We start from the raw sequence: 21279 nt of genomic DNA, 5'->3' as shown, positions 1-21279 counted from the left end.
TGCGTGCACACGTTTATGTTTATGTGTGTGTGTGTGTGTGTGTGTGTGTGTGTCTGTGTGTGTGCGTGCTTGTGTGTTTGTGCATATGCATGCATGCGTACATATGTCTACTGTGTGAGTATGTGTTATACGTATGATTACTGTGAATGTATGTGTGTGCGTGTGTATCTGTTTATGCACATGTGTGCACATGGAATGGGTTAACATGACCCCTGGAGGCAAACATACGGAAAAAATTGGTCATCCTAGGCCCTACGGTTCTCAAGATATTCACAGAAAACAGTGTCTGCCCTACCCTCCTTTCGGGGGGTCCAGTCCAGCGGGGGGGCTACAGATCAAAACGAAAAACGACGGTTCCATGCTATCCATGTGGGGTTACATGCCCACCAAGTTTTGTGTACCCGGTCTTTCAGTGTCCCGGAATCCTTGACGGAAATTTGACCATCGCGAAAAAAAAAAAAAAAAAAATCTGACTAAACCTATATGACAGCCGCTTCGCTGCGCGGCGGTCATAATAAATAGAATAACCAATTATATTACTATTTCTATACTATTTCTTTATTTACTGTAGGTCAGTGAAATTCATCCATATATAGTTATATTTATCTTTCCCAAAAAGCAAAAAGGCCTTTAAATTATACTGCAATCTCTCCCTTTCCCCCTCCTATCTCTTCACTCATAGTATATGTGCCATTTATGTGCTCAACACCACTTGATACACACAGAGACTCCCTACTTGGATTCAGAGATTAAGGACGTAATTAATACCTTGTTTATTCAGTGCGACGAGAGCCTTTAATTGAGTAGAAGGCCTCAGATGCAGGGCGGTAATGGCTGTGTTGAAATACAACCAAAAAAAAAAAACAAGCGCAAGGTTCTGTGTCAGTTTTCTTTATTGGGGATTTGATTTTCCCCACAACAGAGGAATGGAGCTCTGACACACAAAAGCAATTTCTCTTCATTGTGGGCTAATGGAGGGTTAGGGGCTCGCTTTATGAGTCTGAAACTAGATGAGACAAGTAGAGTTCCACCTGAGCAATTATTGAATGCAACTGTCATCATGAGAGTATAATATAGCTTCACTGCTCTGATGGTCTGTGTGTGTGTGTGTGTGTGTGTATGTGTGTGGCTTGTGCCTAGTCCTCACATGGGTACACACACTCTCTCTCTCTCACACACACACACACACACACACACAAAACACACACACACTCTCTCTCTCTCTCTCACACAAACACAGACACCCAAGTGCACCGATATATGCGTTTTGGAAGGTCAGGAATGGATTGTATGAGTGCTGTCATGCGTCAAAGTGAAATACTGTACCTCTAAAAATAAACGCCTTAGCTCTAGTTTCGGACTTGGAAATCAATGCCGGCAAACATACACATGCCAACACACACGCACGCATGCACACACGCACACACGCATGCACGCACAAGGTCTGAGGTGGTGTGCTTGTGTTTGTACTACTAAGACAGATCTGGTCAAGTAAGGGCCAAACTGGAAGAGGAAGGGAAACACATTCCTCCTCCTTCCTTCTCCCCTGTAGGAGAACAATTCCCGTCATGTCCACTCCGCTCCACTTGCTAATAAAGATTACATGCTACAGTGAGAGTATAATATAGCTTCACTGCTCTGATGGTCTGTGTGTGTGTGTGTGAGAGAGAGAGTATATGTGTTTAAACAAGGCCTCACAGTCAGTCTCCCTGGCACACAGTGAGCTGTTGTCTTGACAAATCTTGTGCAGTTCTCTCAGTACTGCATTACTGTTCCTAGAAAGTGTGAGTATGGAGTGTGTGTGTGTGTGTGTGTGTGTGTAAAGAATCTCAAGCCAAACTGACAGGAGCTCCCTCAATCTTATAAACCTTCCTTTCATTCACTCTCTTTCTCTCACTCTCTCTCTCTCTTTCTTTCTCTCTCACACACTCACACACACACACACACACACACACACACACACACTCTCTCTCTCTCTCTCTCTCTCTCTCTCTCTCTCTCTCTCTCCAACCAACTGATGAGGACCGTGGTGAGTGGCACTGTGGGCCTTACCACCCCTGACATGGCGAGCCTGGCTCCATTCTCTCTCTCTCTCTCTCTCTCCATCTGTTTTTCCATATAGGCCTCCATCTCTCTCTCTCAGGCGCTGACCTTCATGCCCAGAAACGTGAGTGGCCCTGCTGCAGATTCTATAAATAAACCCCAGGAGCGCAGGACTGGTCAAACCTGCTCCATGTATCTCATGAAGGCGCGCGGACACACACGGACACACACACACACACACACACACACACACACACACAAACACACACACACACACACACACACAGCAGGGGTTGGGGGAGGCTGAGAGAGGATTGCCTGCTGGATGAGTCCGTAGACGGAGGCGTATCGCGGTGCTCTCCCTGACCTACTTCTGCTCCCTGGAGCTGCCGCGACCCGACAGGAAAAAACAGCAGAGAAGGAGACGCGACATGTAGCGGCCCACCACACACACACACACACACACATACACACTTACGCACACACACACACATTTACACACTTACACACACAGAGATTCATACACCAATACTCACAGAGAGACTCATACACACATGGACTCTCACCCACGCAGAGCGGAAATGCTCAATGTCCGCTCCTCTTGTCCTAAGCGGGTCAGAGCCATGTCTACACGGTCTGTCTCCTTCCCCTGCAGACATGTGGGGAAATGACAAAGAGGCAGCACATGGAAAAACAGATGGCCACTGGTATCGGTTGACCTCTATGGTGGCGATATTTCAGCATCTCAAACCTCCAGCCACAGAATATCTGGGGGACTCTGCTGCCTCATCAGATTTTTTTTTTTTTCAGGGCCCTTTGATCAGGCTTGTGCCTAGTCCTCACATGGGTACACTCTCTCTCTCTCTCTCTCTCTCTCTCTCTCTCTCTCTCTCTCACACACACACACACACACACACACACACACACACACACACACACACACACACACACACACACACTCACTCTCACACAAACACACCTAAGCGTTTTGGAAGGTCAGGAATGGATTCTTCGAGTGCTGTCATGCATCAAAGTGAAATACTGTACCTCTAAAAATAAACGCCTTAGCTCTAGTTTCAGACTTGGAAATCAATGCCGGCTGTATAACCCCAAAACATACACATGCCAACACACACGCACGCATGCACACACGCACGCACGCACAAGGTCTGAGGTGGTGTGCTTGTGTTTGTACTACTAAGACAGATCTGGTCAAGTAAGGGCCAAACTGGAAGAGGAAGGGAGGCGGGAAGGTTGGCCTGAGTAGTGCATGTGTGTTAGATGTGGCCGATGAGCCAGTAAACACATTCCTCCTCCTTCCTTCTCCCCTGTAGGAGAACAATTCCCGTCATGTCCACTCCGCTCCACTTGCTAATAAAGATTACATGCTACAGTGAGTCAGTCACTGAGAACAACTCGAAGTTGTACTACATCTTACATTTGGACCAAACGAACCCTTACTCAGACTACTTTCCTATCCAACGCTTCTCTCTTTTTCTCCCACACGTCCGGTTCTTTGTTGTCTCTCTCGTTCACCTCCTTCCCTCTCTCTCTCTCGCTCTCTCCCTCACTCTCTCTCTGCTCTCTTTGTGTGCGAGCCTAGTGGGGGTGTTGGGTCCAGCTGTCTGCCTCTCCACAGCAGGCTCCCATTAGCCCTCACTCTGCCACTGCTATTTTGGGCCTCTAGTGACATCAGAGGGAGGCCCTGCCATACGTCCATCCGCCCGTTGGTTTCGTCGGTTGGTCGGTTTGTTTCCCCAGAGCAGTGACTCACAGCTGCAGAGAGAGCGAGAGAGAGAGAGAGAGAGAGAGAGAGGAAGAGTGAGAGAGAGAGAAAGAGAGAGAGAAAGAGAGATTGTGTTGGGCCAAACAGCGAGAGCAACCAGGGCAATCAGACCAGCATGCTACTTAACGTCTCCATTTAACCTGAAAAACTGGCTGGGCCACTTCAGAGAGACTAGACCCAGGGATGACCAGAGCCCTCAGAGAACTTTTAAACTTTTTTTATTCAAGTGCACAAACGACTGACGTTTTGAGGCACTGCGAGAAAACAGGAAAGACATAATTCTTCATTTAAACCATGGGGCTCAACAACATGGGGTTTAAATGAAGAATTATGTCTTTCCTGTTTTCTCTAACTATGTCATTTTTTATTTTGATGTATTTTGACTCACGTCTGATTCACACTGACCAATGATGTATTTGATGCTTACTTTTCTTTCTATGAGTGCTTGTACTGGTTAATTGCTGTTAATACCCACCCCTCACTATTAACCAATGTCTTGGGAGAGGGAGGGGAGAATGGACTTTATTATCTCTGCAATGTTGCCAGTATGATTTGACTCTGAGGAAGATGCAGTGCGTCGAAACGTCAGTCGTTTGTGCACCTGAATAAAAAAAGTTTAAAAGTTCTCTGAGTGCTCTGGTCATCCCTGGGTGTGGTCTCTCTGAAGTGGACCAGCCAGTTTTTCTGACTCTTTAGTCCTGGACTGTGAGCACTGATAAGGCTTGAGCGCAATTGACACCTGTCTTACAGTCTCCATTTAACCTCTTTAGAACAAAAAACACACACCAACACACACACACACACACACACACAAAAGCCCAGAGAAAGTGAAAACACTGGGGAAAGTGCAACTGTGATCAGATGTAATAGAAAGTTGAATCTGACAAACTTGGCTGTGCTTCCAGTGTGCTCCAATTGCATGGGATGAAACAGAGTCTGTCTTCTCAGAACTGAAGTGCTTTTTTACATGACATTAACATGTATTTGTTTAAGCACATTCTTTTACCCAAAGTTACATGCTGAGTTAATGCATACACTTTGTGTGATACTAACGCATCTCTGGGAAACTGTAGGCTCTATGAATGAACACAAAAAAAAGATTTCATTCTATGATGGATTGACTCTGGAATACAGGGTCAATCCAGGTTAAACACTTATTTTCTAAGATGAAATATTTTCACTTTTTTGCCCCCATGACTGCACTGCATCTGTGACCAAGGAAAGTATTAAAGTTAGTATCACAATCTGTTTTTTCCAGTGTCTGGGGTAGTAAAGAAAAATCATATCGGCTACAATCTGCCAGGAAAGCCAGTGTGTGTTTTAAAGTAAAAGCAGGTGTTATGAAATCTCTTCTGCGTCTGGGCTTTTTTTGTGTGCCTCTGGAGAGGCTGACTGCCGTGTGTCATATGGCCGGGCAGCTAGAAAGGTTAGGGGCAGGCGGACATGCATGGGCTCACGGCGGCACTCTCTCCAGCAATGGCGTCACCGCCACTGATGAGCATCCCACGCAGCACCCTGCCACGACGAGAGCCCTTAGCACGGGCATCGGCCGTCGTCATGGCGACGGCTCTGACGTGCGCACCCACCGAGAGCCGTTGAACAACAAGAGCCCCGGAGACAACTGCCCAATCAGGACAGGAGCCTGTGACAGCATCGGTGAGCTCATGCGAAAGATAAAAACAAGCAGGACCTGAAAGGGGAGGGGGAGAGAGAGAGAGAGGACAAAGGTGGATGGAGCAGTCATTTTCAGTTACACATGGCACATGACATAATCCCTTCCCTCCTTTATAAAGTATGCTAATATTTAATGCTATTACTATAGTTTAGTACATTCAAACTACAGACACTTATTTCACAGGAGAGGATTTTTTTTTAAAATGATTTAAGCACACAAAAACATCTTGTTATGACTTGCAGCACAATATAGTTCTGTCTTCCCGCCATGTCGATGTGGTTTGGACAAATAGGTTTATTCATTTTCCTCCTAAATGGGTGGGACGGAGAACCCGAATTCTAGCCTTACCATGGAACTATTATACAGTATGTCCTCATATCAGCAGAGCTGTGTTTCACTATCCTTTCAACAAGAAAAACAAAAACAATGCTTGAACGTTCTATTTTGTTCCCAATCTAATTCCGCTTCATTAAGATAACATACGGAATGTTAAAACGGAAGCCTTGTGGGAACAACTATGATGCTGATAATGGAACTCTCTTGAAACGGTCAATAGCAGCATGTGGGCCTCCATCTACAGAGCTGGCTCTGTCCTCCTGGGCCTCCACTCGTCCACTTCAGCCATGTCCTCATAAGGCATAAGCCCCCCCAATAGCTGTGTCCTTTGAAGCTGTCTGTTCTCATCACCATGTGTACTCATAGCGCTTTACTTCCACTTGTCTGCCTTTTTGCGCCTGCATCTGCGCGTTTGTGTGTGTGTGTGTGTGTGTGTGTGTGTGTGTGTGTGTGTGTGTGTGTGGCTGTGAGTCCCTACTAGTTGTACGTCATGTCTGCTCTCACAGACGTTTGCCCTCGTTGACGGCTGCCGCTCACCTCATGAGCCCTTTGTATGTGCGTCCCCGTGCATCTGGAAGGTGGCAGCGGCCTGGCCTGGCCAGACCAGATCTCATTTGCCTCCTCCACACTCATTGCTCTGTGTCCACCTCTCCAAGGCTTCGCCCTTGGACTCATCTCACTCCTCATTCTGTCCACCCCACTGGTTACCTCGCTGCCCTCTGGTACCTATCACCCACTTACTTAGGATTGTTCTTTCCTCCCACATGCCACCTTCTCTCTTCTCTCTCTCTCTCTCTCTCTCTTCAATCACAACTCTGTCTCTAAAGCTGAACCGTACCTCAGTGCATCCGTTTGTGGTACACTGTGCTTCCTGTATCTCAGGAAGGCCCTGGGGCGGTTAATTAATTTCTTTCCTCATAATCCCCGTGCCACCCCTCGTTTGGCTCAAAGCTCTTTGCTTTCTCTGTCCGCCCCAGCCGTTCCCTCGTGCACTGCCTCGCCTGCCCGGTCTCGGTAAGCAAACAGAACAGTAAATCACTCTGCCAGGCATTCTCCACCCCGGCTCTGCATTTTGCAATCGGACAATCAACACAAGCCCAAGCCTGGAGCCCAGCCATAGAGACGGCAGCCAACTGCACAAACCACCTTGACTCCAGCTGCAGCGGAGAACCAGAGATGGTGAAGTGGCGTGTCTGTGGGACTGAAAATGAGAGAGAGTGTGTGAATGTGTGAGAGAGCGTTCAGCCCATACAGAGACTATATAGCAGCAGTCAAAAAGAAATCACCAGGCCACAGCTGTGGTGCAACTGGCTGGGGCACCTGCACCGTACGCCGGCGACCCGGGTTCGATTCCCACCCCGTGGTCCTTTCCGGATCCCACCCCACCCCACACAAACATTCATGGTCCATCGGACATAATGTGATGCACAAACACTCCATAAAGCAGGAAGGCAAATGTGGTTTGTGTATTAGCGATCCATTAAATGCTGCTCACCTCAAAGGTCACTATTCATGCTAAATTTAACCACAGTGTTTATTTCTGTAACAGTATGTGTGCCATTGCACCCCCCGCCCAACACACACACACCCTCCTGGAATTACACAAAGAGTCTCTGTTATCCCTGGCCCCAGTTCTAATTTTTTTTTCTCCTCTTTTCTGTCTGGAAGTGGGTGTTGGGAATTCTTACAGCCCATTTATATATATTGGCTGTTAGTTCACCCTTTTCCGCTCTCTCTCCCTCCCTCGTGTTGCGTGCATGTACAGTCTCCTCTCTTGTTCGCTCCTCACCCTCCCCTTTTCTCTCTCTCTCTCTCCATTTCTCTCAGCTGTGCCCTGATCTGCTCTCCTGTTGCTCGGAGTCATTGCTGTCATCCTTCACTTATCTGCCTCCTTGGACTTAACACTCCTTCAATCTCCATCTCTCCTCTCTCTATCGTCCAGTTCTGTCTCTGTTTCTCTCTCTCTTTCCTTGCCCTCCCCTCATCTCTCTCCATTCACTTTCTCCCACTCAGTTCCTCCTCTGTCCACTTGTCCTTCTCCTGAGACAGTTAAATATTTATCATTCTCATCATATAAACGGCCCACCTTTTTTGCTGCTTGCTTTTGTTTGCTCTCCAATCTAGTTTCTCTTGTCCATTCCAGTTCCTTCCTTTTTCCCTCTCTCTCTCTCTCTCTCTCTCTCTCTCTTCAAAGTAAATAGTGCTTTATTGGCATGACAAATAGTTAGACATTTGTATTGCCAAAGCAGTTATTACATACATTGAACATATACAGGTACATGTGACATACCAATAGACAAGTAATCAGAATGTAAAAATAAAATATGTGCCTAAAGAGACATTCATATAGGCAGCCTATAGTATAAACTATCGTTACTATCTCGTAACCATTGTTACTATCTCTCTCCCTCTCTCTCTGTAGACACGGACTATATCCCTGCTCCATGCTTTGGCGGTTTCTTGCCGTTCTGGGACTCTGAGGTACCAAAGAGCATCAGACCAAATTCACAGGCTGCAGCTTGTCTTAATTAAGGAGTTGGCTGTAAAATGTATCTCCTGTGCACCTACGGATTGCTACAGGCTTGCCAACCATTTTCACTGACAGCATTTCAAAACTTTTCCATGACTCCTCAAGGACCCTTTATAAAATTTCCCAGACCTTTCACAACCCATAAGTACATTAAATTGCATACTTCACTGTACAGGTTGGGGCCTACTTACTGAATTAAAATTGAACAACCTTTTTCATTACTTTCAGAAGGCTAATTCGGCCATCACATGTCGAGTGGCACAATAACAGCTCTATTAGAAGTAACATTTCAAGAATTTTTTAATAGATAAAACCGTCAATGACTTAACAGTTCATTATTACTGGTAAATCACCATTCACCATATCTTGCAACATTCATAATGCGGTCATCATCACTGAAGGCCTGGAAAATGTGTTTTTAGAAAATGTTTCTAGGATTTCCATGGCCATGGGAACCCTGTTACTGGTTTACACAGTGCGTCTCTGGGATCACTGTGTTGGCGTTTTAAACAAGTCGCACAGACCTCAGGCCACGAACTGACAGCAAGAATCCTGGGATCAAGCCGCTGGTTCTGTAGACTAGATCGGGCCTGTGCCTGATTGGTCGTGGCGTCTCAACATTCTGATGCAACTTCAGGGCAATTACGCCAGTGAAACAATATTGTGTCAGCTGTGGGCTAGAAATATGTACGGAAAGAATGAGGATGTGGACGGCCGGGCCTGAGGCCATACTTAGGTCTCACAGAAGTATGCAACTCAACTGAACTGACATTGCAAAGTAGAACTCAAATCTCCTGCCTCAGATTCAGATTCCGGTAGCTTCTGGAAGAACTCTGTGACCCTTACCGTCTGAAGCTGCAGGCTCTTTTGTACACAGACACTCTTTTTTTGAGTCTCTGTTGCCTTTTGTTTGTATTTGTGTACAACATGATTCATAAGTCACTCGGGATAAAGATCCCATCTCATTTAAGCAGACGGTAATTGTAAGGCATGAGGCAAACTAATTTCAAACCTTTCAACTGTGGTGAGATTGGGAAGAGCATGCACACACACACACACACACACACACACACACACACACACACACATTGGAGGGAGGAGGTTGATGGAGCAGACAGAGCCACTCTTAGAGGATGACTCACTGGCCGTTTTGTCTGGCCTGGACAATGACAGACGGCTAGAAAGCACTGAGGTGACTAGGTCCACAACCCCTCCAGACCCCGCGCTGTCCTTGGTGCGTTGTCTCTTACACACACGCACGGAGACAGGCAGTCATGAGAACCAGACGCCTCCTCCCCACATTAGCACAGCGGCCGGGGCTGAGCGCAGTGGTGCGGCCGGAGGAGTAGGAGGCTGTGGGAGAACGCAGCCCTGAGATAAAAGGATTTCAACGTTGCAGTTGCAGCGGACCAGGGGATTGAAACATGTACTGCAGATAAGGGAGGGTTAATCCTCCTCCTGGTGGTGTCTGCTTTTGTGTTTCTCTTACAGATCACACACACACACACACACACACACCGTAAGCCCACTGCAGCTGATCTGGCCCTGAGTATGCAGAAGTACAATACATTGTTTTGGGATGTGTTGATTGATATATATATATATATATATATATATATTTTCAGAGTTTGTCAACAAATCCTTCAGATTATTCTTGTAACTTTGCTGAGCACGAACCAAAATGGCACTTCCCAGTCATCCTAGATGTTGATCCTAGATCCTTCCTAGATGTTGGACTCTGCATTGAGTCAGCACACTTGTCTGTCCAACTCTGATGTATTGCTTTAGGAAACACTGCACACGTCTCCCCCACCTGACTAATCCCTCTCGGCTGCGTAAGATCACTCGACGATGATTTATTTACAAACGCACATTTCTCTTCTTCCAACATCCTCCTGGGGAATACAAACAACGTGCGAAAACAGGGTCACAGAGAGGTGAAGTGAAGTAGCAACAACACAAGTCCACCAGGAGATTGTTTAAAGGGATTAGGGAGCTGGCAAACCAAATGGACTTACCACTGACACTAGTGGCCTGACTAAGAGCTAAAAGAGAGAGAACAGAGCAGGTTGGCAGGTAAGAGAGGGAAGCCATGGCCGACAAGACTGCCAACGGATAGGAAGGGAAGAGAGAAGAGAGGGAGGACAAGAGAGAGAGGGAGGAGTCATGTGAAGAGGGAGGACGAGAGAGAGAGAGAGAGAGAGAGAGATAGGAGTCATGTGAAGAGAGTAAGGGAAGGAAATGACGATGCCTCCCACAATAACAACATGACTAGCTTTCCTTAGACCTTTGCGACAGTGTCAATCTGGCTGGTCAACAGAACAACAAGCTTTCCTCAATCTGCCTGGTTAGACAACAAGATTTTCTTAAACCTTTGGGACAGTCTCAATCTTATTTGGTGCTAGACCAGGACTTCTCAGCAGGGTTGATAGGAATAGAACCAGCCTGTTATCCTACTGCCTTTATTTGTTTGTAATGTGTTTGTGTCTAGGTCCTCATGCTCATAGTCCTTATTTGGAACTTTGTTCCTAAGGTGGAAGATAACACTTCTTTTTTTAGAGAAATACAGCTGCAAAAGACATCTCTCCCATTTTGACAATGCTGGTATGGTGGAGCTCTACAAGGCAAACAAAACAAGCTGCAGACATCCCAAAAACAGGATTAGAGTAACAACAGATATGGACCAGATAGACCAAACAGGAACATAGCATTTCTGGTAACATCAGGGCTGGCTTCCCTTTGCAGCCACAAAGACTGTGGCTCTGTACTTATTGTACAATAGTCAACACCACAAGCCCAACATATGTTCATGCTTATTTTCTTTAGGTTGGGGATATGGATCGGGGAAAATCACGTTTAGTACTGACCACCACTATGTTGTAGAATTTGTGATTGAAGTGGTCATGTATTCTCTGACCCTAGGAATTACAGGGATAAACAAATTAAAAGTAATCAGTTTCAAATGGGCCATCCATGTCGATACAAGATGATGTTTTAATAGCCAATCAACTGGACAAACAAAACCAAATCGCAAAAAGGATTAAGGGGAAACAGGAGACACAGAGGACACAGGCGCCACCATGACCTGACGGGGAACCACGATCATCCCCTTCTGCCAAGATGCATTATGGGAAAGGAGGGTGTGTTGTGCGCCCTGCGGTTTCAGCTCCTCGGATCTCATTGTATCAGCGAGGCTCAACGGAGCGATGGTCCGGATGGGGGGATGGGGTCCCAGACGAGGAGACTCATCTCCCGTGGCACAGCAGAGGGAAGATAAGGGGCTCCATCACTCCAACTGCGAGATCTCTAGTCTGGGTGTGAGTTTCGAGAAGCAAGATATACAAAATGCACATCATACTAGGAGCGAGACAGCTGAATTCCCCCCTGCCTTTTCTCTCTCTCTCTCTCTCTCACACACACAGACACAGATCAAGCAGGCAGACTTTCTATTCCATTCACACTGCAGGCCTTGCCTGGGACCATATCTCAGCTGGTACTCTAAAAAAGGCTGCCTTCATTTATTTATTTTTATTGTTTGTTTTATCTTGAATTTGACTATTTCTTATCTTTTGGATTTTATCTTTTTTATCCTTTACTTGACTATCTTTTACCCTTGTTTTCTACCCAGCATTTGATCTTCTATTTATATTTTATTCTTCATCTTGCTTTAACTTTTTATCTTGTCTTTCTGATAAACTGTTCCTTAGCATCTGTAAAAGCACATTGAAATGCTCTTATTGTATGAAATGCGCTATATAAATAAATCTGCCTTGCCTTGCCTTCATTAAGGATTCTGGGAGTCTGTTTTTGTCTCAGCAAGAAACAGAGCGAGAAAGAGAGATAGGGAGAGGATGAGAAGAGAAACCCCTAAAAGAGGATATAAAAAAAAGACAGAAGTCTGGACTGGAAGTGGACAGGATGTGTGACGTGGCGCCACTGATGCTGCATGATGGCTGAGACAAGCCCTCAGCAGGTGCACTGACAGCTGCCAAAAAAAAGGAAACCATGTCACTGTCACACACACACACACACACACAGACAGACAATGGATGTGCAGAACGTGAGGAGTGTATGGACAGCGAGCGAGTGAGTGATCAGGGGCAGGGGAGAGGTCCACACACTGCCCCCCTCCACACACACACACACACACACCCCGGAACATTCTCTCTGTGTCAGCAACTTCTCGCTCCCGTTGTTACCTGAGCTGTCAGCAAAACCCATAAAAGTGTCCCAGGGGCGCGCGGGCCTGTGCGAACCCTGAATCAGCTGACAATCGCACAGCACAGCTGGGCACCACTGAGGCACAGCCATGGGCACAGGAACAAGCACGGACACTGCAGCCACAGGTGCAGTCTGTGTTTGGTCTGCCTATCTACTGGTCTCTCACTAGTCTCCATTAGGATTACAGGGCTTGAGTGAAGTCCATAAACTTGCAGCAGCAGCAGCATTTACTCTCTCCTTCCTTTTTTATGCCTGTTCATGTCCATTTGCTTGTTTCTACCACACATCTGGTTTCCCAGGAGATTCTTGTTTGATCTTCCTCTCTCACACGCTCCCTCTTTTGAAAGCTTTACATGATGTCCATTCACTTCTTTCATTTTTGGAACTAAACTACCTCATCAGCCACATTGATAAGGAGATCTCTCTCTCTATCTCTCTGTGATGGGGCCATTTCCCAGGCGCTGACACAGACCATTAGTCAAGAAAACAAAATGAGCAGAAATAGCCCATCAGGCTCGCTTGCGCAGAGATGCTCAAATGAGACCGGACCATTCAGCACCACGCAAACAGACCTGTCAGATGAGTGGGTGCACTGAGTACAGGGGAGGGAGGGAGAGAGAGAGAGAGAGAGAGAGCAGAGAGAGAGAAGAGAGAGAGAGGAGAGAGAGAGAGAGAGAGAGAGAGAGAGAGAGACAGAAAGAGGAGGAGGAGAGAATAGAGGAGAGAAGAGAGACAGACAGAGAGACAAGAGAGGAAAGAGAGACAGACAGAGAAGAGAGAGAAAAAGACAGAGAGGAGAGGAGAGAAAGACAGACAGAGAGGAGGGACAGACAGAGAGGAGAGGAGAGATAGACAGGCAGAGAGGAGGGACAGAGAGAGAAGAGAGACAGACAGACAGAGAGGAGGGATAGAGAGAGAAGAGAGGAGAGACAGACAGACAGATACAGACAGACAGAACAGAGAGAGTATGGCATGACTGAAAATAAGCCATCAGACTTGATCTATTCCTAAAACAATAACAGCAGGATAATAAAATGTGCCAAGGCTGCAGAAGAACTCCAGACAACAACATATGGAAGGCCACCAGAAGCACTTCACCTGATGCTTTCAAACGCACCTGAAAGCAGCAGAGGGCTGCTGGACTCGTGTTCCTGATCCATGTGCAACATGTGCCAGAGTCATTGAGACCCAGACACTAAGGCACGAGCACAACAGAGAGAACAGAGGGATGATCATGTTTGTCTTTCAGCCATCACCGCTCTCGGGAAACAGGATAGCAGGTTCAAGGATCGTTACATAACAGACACACACACACACCTTCATCCCCTACTACTGTGCAGTCTGTCCTGCACACATGCTGCAAGCTCATTTCCTCTTAGCCCTCACCTTCGGACACACACACACACCCAGCTAGCCTAGTGGGATCAACAACACGCACTCCATCTAGACTGAGGGCTGTCAGTAAGTGTTTGCGTTTAGCCGGCCGTCACCATGGCAGGTAAACAGGAAGTCAAATACCATTCTAGTCATTGTTCTACCTACCAGCTCCTGACGTAAGGGGCAGACACAAGGGCAGGCAGGAGGGCCAATGGGTTTGAAGACTGGCCAGCAAACGGGTAACACAGGAGGGTTTGAAGACTGGCCAACAAACGGGTAGCATAGTTCCATCCAGCTTGTCGAAATTCTATAATGAGCAGGTTTAAAGGGACTCCTGGGCTTCAAACTGGCCTAAGGCCATCTGGTGCTCTATGACCATCAATGCTTAATGCAAAACAACGTAACTGACCTGTGGAGAAGCTATGAAATGCTTGAAAGTAATTAGGGAAGATATTTAGAGAAAGATAGTGAAATGCTTGCAGGTAGCAGTTAGTGAAAAGTAGTTAGTAAAATGTTTTGCTGCCGCATTGCCTCAATATGCATTGACAAATGCATGTCTGGTCATTGTAAAGCATTGATATGACTATGATCAAGTGGACGAGCCTGACCAATGTGTGCCTGTGCTGGTATTAACGTGATGAATCTGATCAGAGTGACAGGATTAGAGACGCCGCGCTGATGAAATTGCAGGCCTGCCTGCTGTCCTAGTCTAATGGAACAATCAATTATCAGGCGTTACTGTAAGCCAGTGGCCCGTAAAGGCCATGCAGTGCACATGGCTTTCCTGCCCAGGACATAAAAGACCACTACAGAAAGACAGTATACACATTTATTGTACTGTAAACGCAAATGGCTTTGAACACCCATGCCTAGTGTATACACATGTATATCTAAACCATGGTTTATAACCATGTTTATGGCTCATCTCCATGGTGAGGGGATGATGGGATGGCAGTGTGGTGCCGCTGGCAGGGCATGTGGGCGAGGCGGCGTGACGTGATGTTAGCATACATCTGGGGGCTGGGCCCCTGCTGCCAGCGAGAGAGGAGACGAGACCGGAGGCAGCTGCATGGCAGCGGCGGCGCCACACCGACAGCACGAGCGACTGACAGAAGAGCTGCGGGAGGAAGTTGGCATGGAAACAAGCTCTGCGCCATGCTACCACTGCTGCTGCTACCACCAACACCACCATCACTGTTACTAGAAGCACCAGCACCACCTCCTCCTCCCCCCCAGGCCCAGAGCAGCATTCTCCTCCCCTGCACACCCAGATTTACAGCTACCCGGCTCAATGCCACAGACAGAGGGTCTGTTTTGCTTTTTTTTATGTATAGCGAGTGTGTGTATTTTTCTCACTTGTCTGTCTAGGAAGTGTTACTTTGTTTTAAAAGGCCCCGCTGGAGCCAAGAAATGTGTCTGAGTGTGTGTGTTTGTGTATGAATGTGTCCCTCTCTCTCTCTCCCTCTCTTTCTCACACACCAGATCCCGTTAAATCACAGAGAAAAGAAAGGGAGGCTGAAGAGAGGGGTAAAAACAATCTCCTTCCTCAGCAGTTAAACAAAAGTCAAGGACGGGGCGAGCGACAAAGCAGCCGCACAGAAAACAAAAGAACGAACCGAAAGAAAAGAACACCGCCGCCGCCGCCACTGTCGCCACCACTCTAGAGCTAAATCCAGTGCGCTAACCGCGCTCCTGAAGGCTGCGTATGCCCCTGTGCTGTGCTGCAGTCTGTACTTGCTCTCTCGGCCTGAGCAGAGCAGAGCCTGTGGGTCTGAGAGCAATCTTAGAAGTGTGATCTGGCTGATAGCATGTCTGAGTGGAGCATCAGTTATATTTAGCCTTCCAGAGGCCCTGTGCCTTAAAGGGGGGAAAAAAAGAAAGAAAAATATGGAGTGGAAAAATGCCAACAGAATTGTCAACAGGCTATACACAAAGTGGTGCAAATAAAGTCAAGTTTATTTGGAAAGTTTGGATTATTTGGAGGAGAATTTGATTTGCTATTTACAAATGTGCCCCCCACTACCCCCTACCGTATGTACAAAACTAAGAACAGGAGGGAAGAGAAGACATGAATCTAATACAAGAAGGACGTGTAGACCTGCTTTAAAAACATACTTGTATTACTATGAAAACAAACACATTATTGACTCTGTACAAAATAAAATGAGATTCCTCTTTATGTCTTGCAGAGGTGACACAGAGATAGCGGTCCTTGGAAGTGGAGCGTCGTCGAGACTCGGGGTTTAAAGTGACCCTGTAGAGGCCTGGAGGCCGGCCAGGTGGATTCGGGACAGAAGAGAAACTAACGGCGCTGGGTGCGTGCCGAGCTCAGCTGTATGGCCCCTCGCGCCCGCTCTGCAGCGGATCAATAACGGGCTCCGAAGCCAGCGACAACAGATATTCCGCTCCGATGGAACGCGGATCGATGCGAAAACGAGTGCTTGCCCTCTACGCTTGTGCGAATGAAAGGAGAGACGGAGGGAGGGAGAGAGAGAGGGATGAAGGAACAAATGACTGATTGGCTACAAGCTAAACAAACATTCTGTCAGTGCCACTGCCTTGGCTCCCGTGCTTGCCAGAATCAGAGTGGAGTCAGTGAGAAGACCCAAGTAGTGGACGCTGTGATGACTAGTGCCTGGGGTTGTGACGAGATAAAGTGTCCTTAGAGGTTCTCGAGTGTCCTGAAGCCATGGGAACATGAGAACATGGCCATGGGTGGGGGTTCTGACCAGCGTGGAGAGCCTCGTCACCAGGAGCTGAAGTCCCCGAACCCGGTCCTGCCTTTGGGCTTCTTGGCCGCCGATGCTGACGCCGCCTCACTGGTGGAGGGCTTCTCGTTGTCCCCGGGGCGCTTCCTGTAGAGAAAGGATAAGGCTGGAGAGTTAGTGACACCATCTCACACCTCACACCCAGTGCGGCCTTCAAATCCTTGTGTCGGCATGTGTCTTCCAAAGAACACCACAAAACAACTGTTTGCACAACCGCCCACGGACTGCCATCTCTAGCAAGTGATACTAGCAAGTGAACTAAATTCATAGCACAAAAGGTTTCTGAATGCAGAAAGATATTCATCACTGCGTCGGATGCCTTAAAAAGCTCACACAAGCTGTGAGGCAGCAGGTAGGGGGAGGCCAGTCCCAGCTGTCGTGACCCCTTAATGGGCAGGTCTCGGTGGGGGTTTATGCTTAATTAAGATGGCTCCTGCCGAGACCCCGGGAAGCTGCTGCTTCAACCCCACACCCCATGAGCTATGTGACACATCTGTCTTCTCACACACACACACCTCCATACCAATAATTGTTTTCACAACTGTCAACCCTAGTCACATGGATTTGAAAGAAGTCTTCAGTCCTCCAGCCTGTAATTACTGTGATATTGATCAAAACATTCTACTGACTTATGTGGCAATGAGAATATTGCTTTACAAATAGAAACAACTCCTTACTCTTTGACATCGTCTCACCACAAACACACATAAGCTTACCCATCCTTACCCAATCAATTTCAGCTGCAAACCTCACTAGACAGTAAATTAGCCAATGAAGGCCAATTTAAATGCTAAAGTTAGAAAACAATAAGAATGCATATACAGTACAAGGAGACAAAAGCAAGCACACAAAGTGTGTTAAATATACAGCCTATGCTTATGTCAGGCTGTGTTAAATATACAGCCTATGCTTATGACAGACTGTCATTTTCACAGTCTGCGGAGAAAACTCCACACTTGCAACTGTGGACTTGCTGAGTACAGTCAGCCACTTCTGTGGAAAAGCCTGGGTGAGTTAAAGGAAAATTCCAGTATTTAGCACTTTGAGTCCCTTTTCTGGTTTGTTTTGGATGAACTAGAGTGGTTGACACCGAAATTTTGACGATTGGTCCAGTCTCGACTTTTCTGACTCGTTTTGAATCGCCTTTGACTACTCAGAGTGGCTGCCAACAGGCATACTCAAACATGTCCTAAAACAACCCTTAATGTTCGTTTTCAAAACTGTGTAACTCACCGAGTGGTTAGTGGTGTTCGTTGATTATTAAAATCAAATATATCGGCGCAATGTATGATTTCCAGCCATCTTATTTGCTATTGTGGAACTATTTTTTCAGACACCTCACAACCGCGTATAAACTTCCGCTCAATATTTGAACCTGAAGCAATGAACCTGAACCTGTGCAATGATTCTTCCAACAGAAATCAATGGGATTTTACAAAATGCCAAATAAAACACGACAGAAACTGTATTTCGCTACGCTACTTGTTTTGGAACATCAACGAACACCACTAACCACTCGGCGAGTTGCACAGTTTTGAAAACGAACGTGTTAAGGGTCGTTTTAGGACATGTTTGAGAATGCCTGTTGGCAGCCACTCTGAGTAGTCAAAGGCGATTCAAAACGAGTCAGAAAAGTCGAGACAGGACCAATCGTCAAAATGTCGGTGTCCACCACTCTAGTTCATCCAAAACAAACCAGAAAAGGGACTGAAAGTGCTAAATACCAGAATTTTCCTTTAAGCCAGTGGGAGTGGTACTCCTCCTCACAGGAGAGCCCCATGGCTTCATTCACCAGCTTTCAGGAGTTGTACAGCTTCCTATGAGCCAACATGCTCAGGTTTGCCACTAAACCCACCCAGAACCCTTTCAGACTTCCTTAGACTTCATGAACCTGTAGTGAGAACCTGTTATTAGGATGGACATGGATGCAGTGCCCTACCCTGCGACTGGATCGGTGTGTGTGTGTGTGTGTGTGTGTGTGTGTGTGTGTGTGCTTGAGAGAGACTTACTTGGCAGCCATGTTGATGTACTTGCCCACGCCGGGCCTGAATGTCTTGGGCTGCTTCTCCTCCTTGGCTCGGCTCTGGGCGGCAGCAGCGTCCGCTTGCTCCTGCTGCTGCTGCTGCACCTCCTTCTCCCGCTCCGCCGCAATCTGAACACACACACACGAGAGACACACACACACACAGACAAAAATACACTTAGATTACTGCAGTGCTCCTATAAATATATATCCATATATGCATATAGACAGACACACACACATAGAAAAACATTACATGACTACACTGCTGCTCCAAACTAAATACTGTATATACCCATAAACATACTGTGGTGGGCCAAGGTATTAAGGCAACATATGTCAAGCATTAGCTCTCCCTGTGTACAAACTGTAAATTCTACAAAGCAATTAAATACACGAAAGGAAAAGCTCCCCTTGTGTTCTGCAGATGTCTTTCTGACTCTGCCAGCAGTTTGTGAAGAATAAAGGACTTAATACTAAATATTGATTGTTGTATAGCAATTTCAGTGCATAAAAAAAAACAAATTAAATTAAAACATCTGAGGTCATTAAAACACAGAATTTCAATTTGGATTCAATACTTTTGGAAACCATTGTACGCACACACACACACACACAGAGCGTAATAATGGTTTGACATAAGGGCCCTTGCTCTGGTTTGGTTGGTGTGATAAATACCACACCAATGAAAGTACTCTAGTTCCTCCTGTCCAGGGGAAAGATTGTTCTTTTTTACACTCCTTGGGGACAGTGCCAGCATCTCTGGGCACTGATCGACTACTACACTGTTTTGGCTCCTGGGGTGGGAATTTAAAAAGCTTAGCGTGAAACATTATTCTCATCATCTGATTTGTCTTATACAGAGGACCTGTTTACAGTCTCTACTGGCCCTGGTGCTTGCATATGCAGGAACTGGGTCACAGGGCATTCCGCAGATTCCAACACCACACAGAGTACAGTCAGTCACACACACACACACACCACAGAATATTATAGGAGTTATTATGAGGGGGAAATTATGCACCTGTGACAACACTCTGCAGATATTCAACAGAGCAGCATGAAGAAAGCCCTTGATCACACACACACACACAGAAATTCATGCCCGCTTACACCGCACCAGGAAACAGTAAAATTACACACACTCCTCCAAGACAAATAATCAGAGCTCTTATCGACGCGCGATCTCAACCGCCTTATCAAAACACAGTAGAGTGCCAGGAGGACGGGAACGTGCTCTGCTGTGCTGTGCTGTGCTGCGGCCGCATTGTCTGGGAGACTTGAGCACACACACACACACCAGAATATGCTTATGGCCAGGGTGGAGGCCCCTCAGCACTCTCTGGCCTCCTCATCTGGACTGAAGCAGAGAGAGAGAGTGGGGCCTTTGTGTGAGTGTATATATAGGTGTGTGAGTGTGAGTGTGCTGCAAAGGAGTCAGGGGCAAGAACACACTGTGTGCTTTTAGTTGGGGCCTTTGTGTGAGTGTATATATAGGTGTGTGAGTGTGTTGGTGTGCATGTGTGTGTGTGTGTGTGTGTGTGTGAGTGTGCTGTGCTGCGAAGGAGTCAGGGGCAAGAACACACTGTGTGCTTTTAGTTGGGGCCACCGTTTCCTGCTCCCTGAGCACTCTTCAAAAGACACTGCATATACACAAACACACAGCGGTGCAGAGGCATGCCTGGACACAGTCCCCCTCTCTCTCACACACATACACACACACACACACACACACACACACACTCTCTCTCTCACACTCTACATGTGTAAACATGGACACAAGCATGCTCACACACACACACACACACACAGGATATGTAAAAACATCAGAACACACTAATGTGTAAATAGCTGCAGGAAAAGGTAGGAAAAAAAGTTCTTGAGTCTTTCAGTGAATAAAACACACTGCATACCTGTGTGTGCTCACACTCTCACTCACGCACACACACAGCCATGTTATGCAGTTTCTAAAACGCAGTCTCTGTAGGCCGCCAGGCTCCAAAAACGGCATAAAAACAGGCTGGTCCAAGCTGCACCAGGCTGTTGTTGTTGCCATTTTTGGAGCCTTGGCTGCCAACAAAGACCAGCGTTTTTTTACAGTGTATTCAGGTGATGGGCAGCTAGCAGATTGTTAGATGTTTGCTGTTATGTGACAAAAAATGTTTTAGCTTAGAAATTGCATTACATCGCTTAGAGCACCTTTAAAAAAAGCTCAGACAGACACACATACACACACACACTGACCTGTGCATCTGCTTCCTCGTATGGGTCCACAAACACAGTCGCGGTCAGCAACTTAATTTCACTCTGTGAACGGAGAAAAACTCATTAAAACTCACAAGAACACCCCACACTACTAGACCCACGGTTCCCCAATAAGACTGTGAGGGACAATATGAGACACCTCTCGTGTGATCTGCAGGCTGCTTCACGGACAGCTTTCCATAGTCTGTCATTCCCACTATAAACGATTAGGAGGTGATCTTTTCCAGGCACCATCCCATTCCCCCAAGCCCATGT

General features: G+C 46.8%; 1 protein-coding gene across 2 annotated transcripts in view; it reads right to left on the bottom strand.

The window, feature by feature from the left end:
* Positions 1-4541: 4541 nt before the first annotated feature.
* The window catches only part of ppil2 (peptidylprolyl isomerase (cyclophilin)-like 2), a 49926-nt gene continuing 33188 nt past the window's right edge, over positions 4542-21279 (bottom strand). Inside the window, exons 18-21 of one of the 2 annotated variants that reach the window (XM_048243108.1) lie at positions 21004-21066; positions 18746-18888; positions 16698-16823; positions 4542-5519 (exon numbers count right to left, since the gene is read on the bottom strand). In XM_048243108.1, coding sequence (XP_048099065.1) covers positions 16715-16823; positions 18746-18888; positions 21004-21066 — 315 coding nt within the window. In that variant the 3' untranslated portion in view covers positions 4542-5519; positions 16698-16714. Of the gene's footprint in view, positions 5520-15906; positions 16824-18745; positions 18889-21003; positions 21067-21279 lie in introns of those variants that run through there. The other variant, XM_048243106.1, reaches the window with a different exon arrangement.

The sequence above is a fragment of the Alosa alosa genome, chromosome 5 (assembly GCF_017589495.1).
Source record: "Alosa alosa isolate M-15738 ecotype Scorff River chromosome 5, AALO_Geno_1.1, whole genome shotgun sequence".
NCBI lineage: Eukaryota > Metazoa > Chordata > Actinopteri > Clupeiformes > Clupeidae > Alosa > Alosa alosa.
The sequence above is the reverse complement of the archived record's forward strand: the minus strand, read 5'-3'. Positions and strand labels throughout refer to the sequence as shown.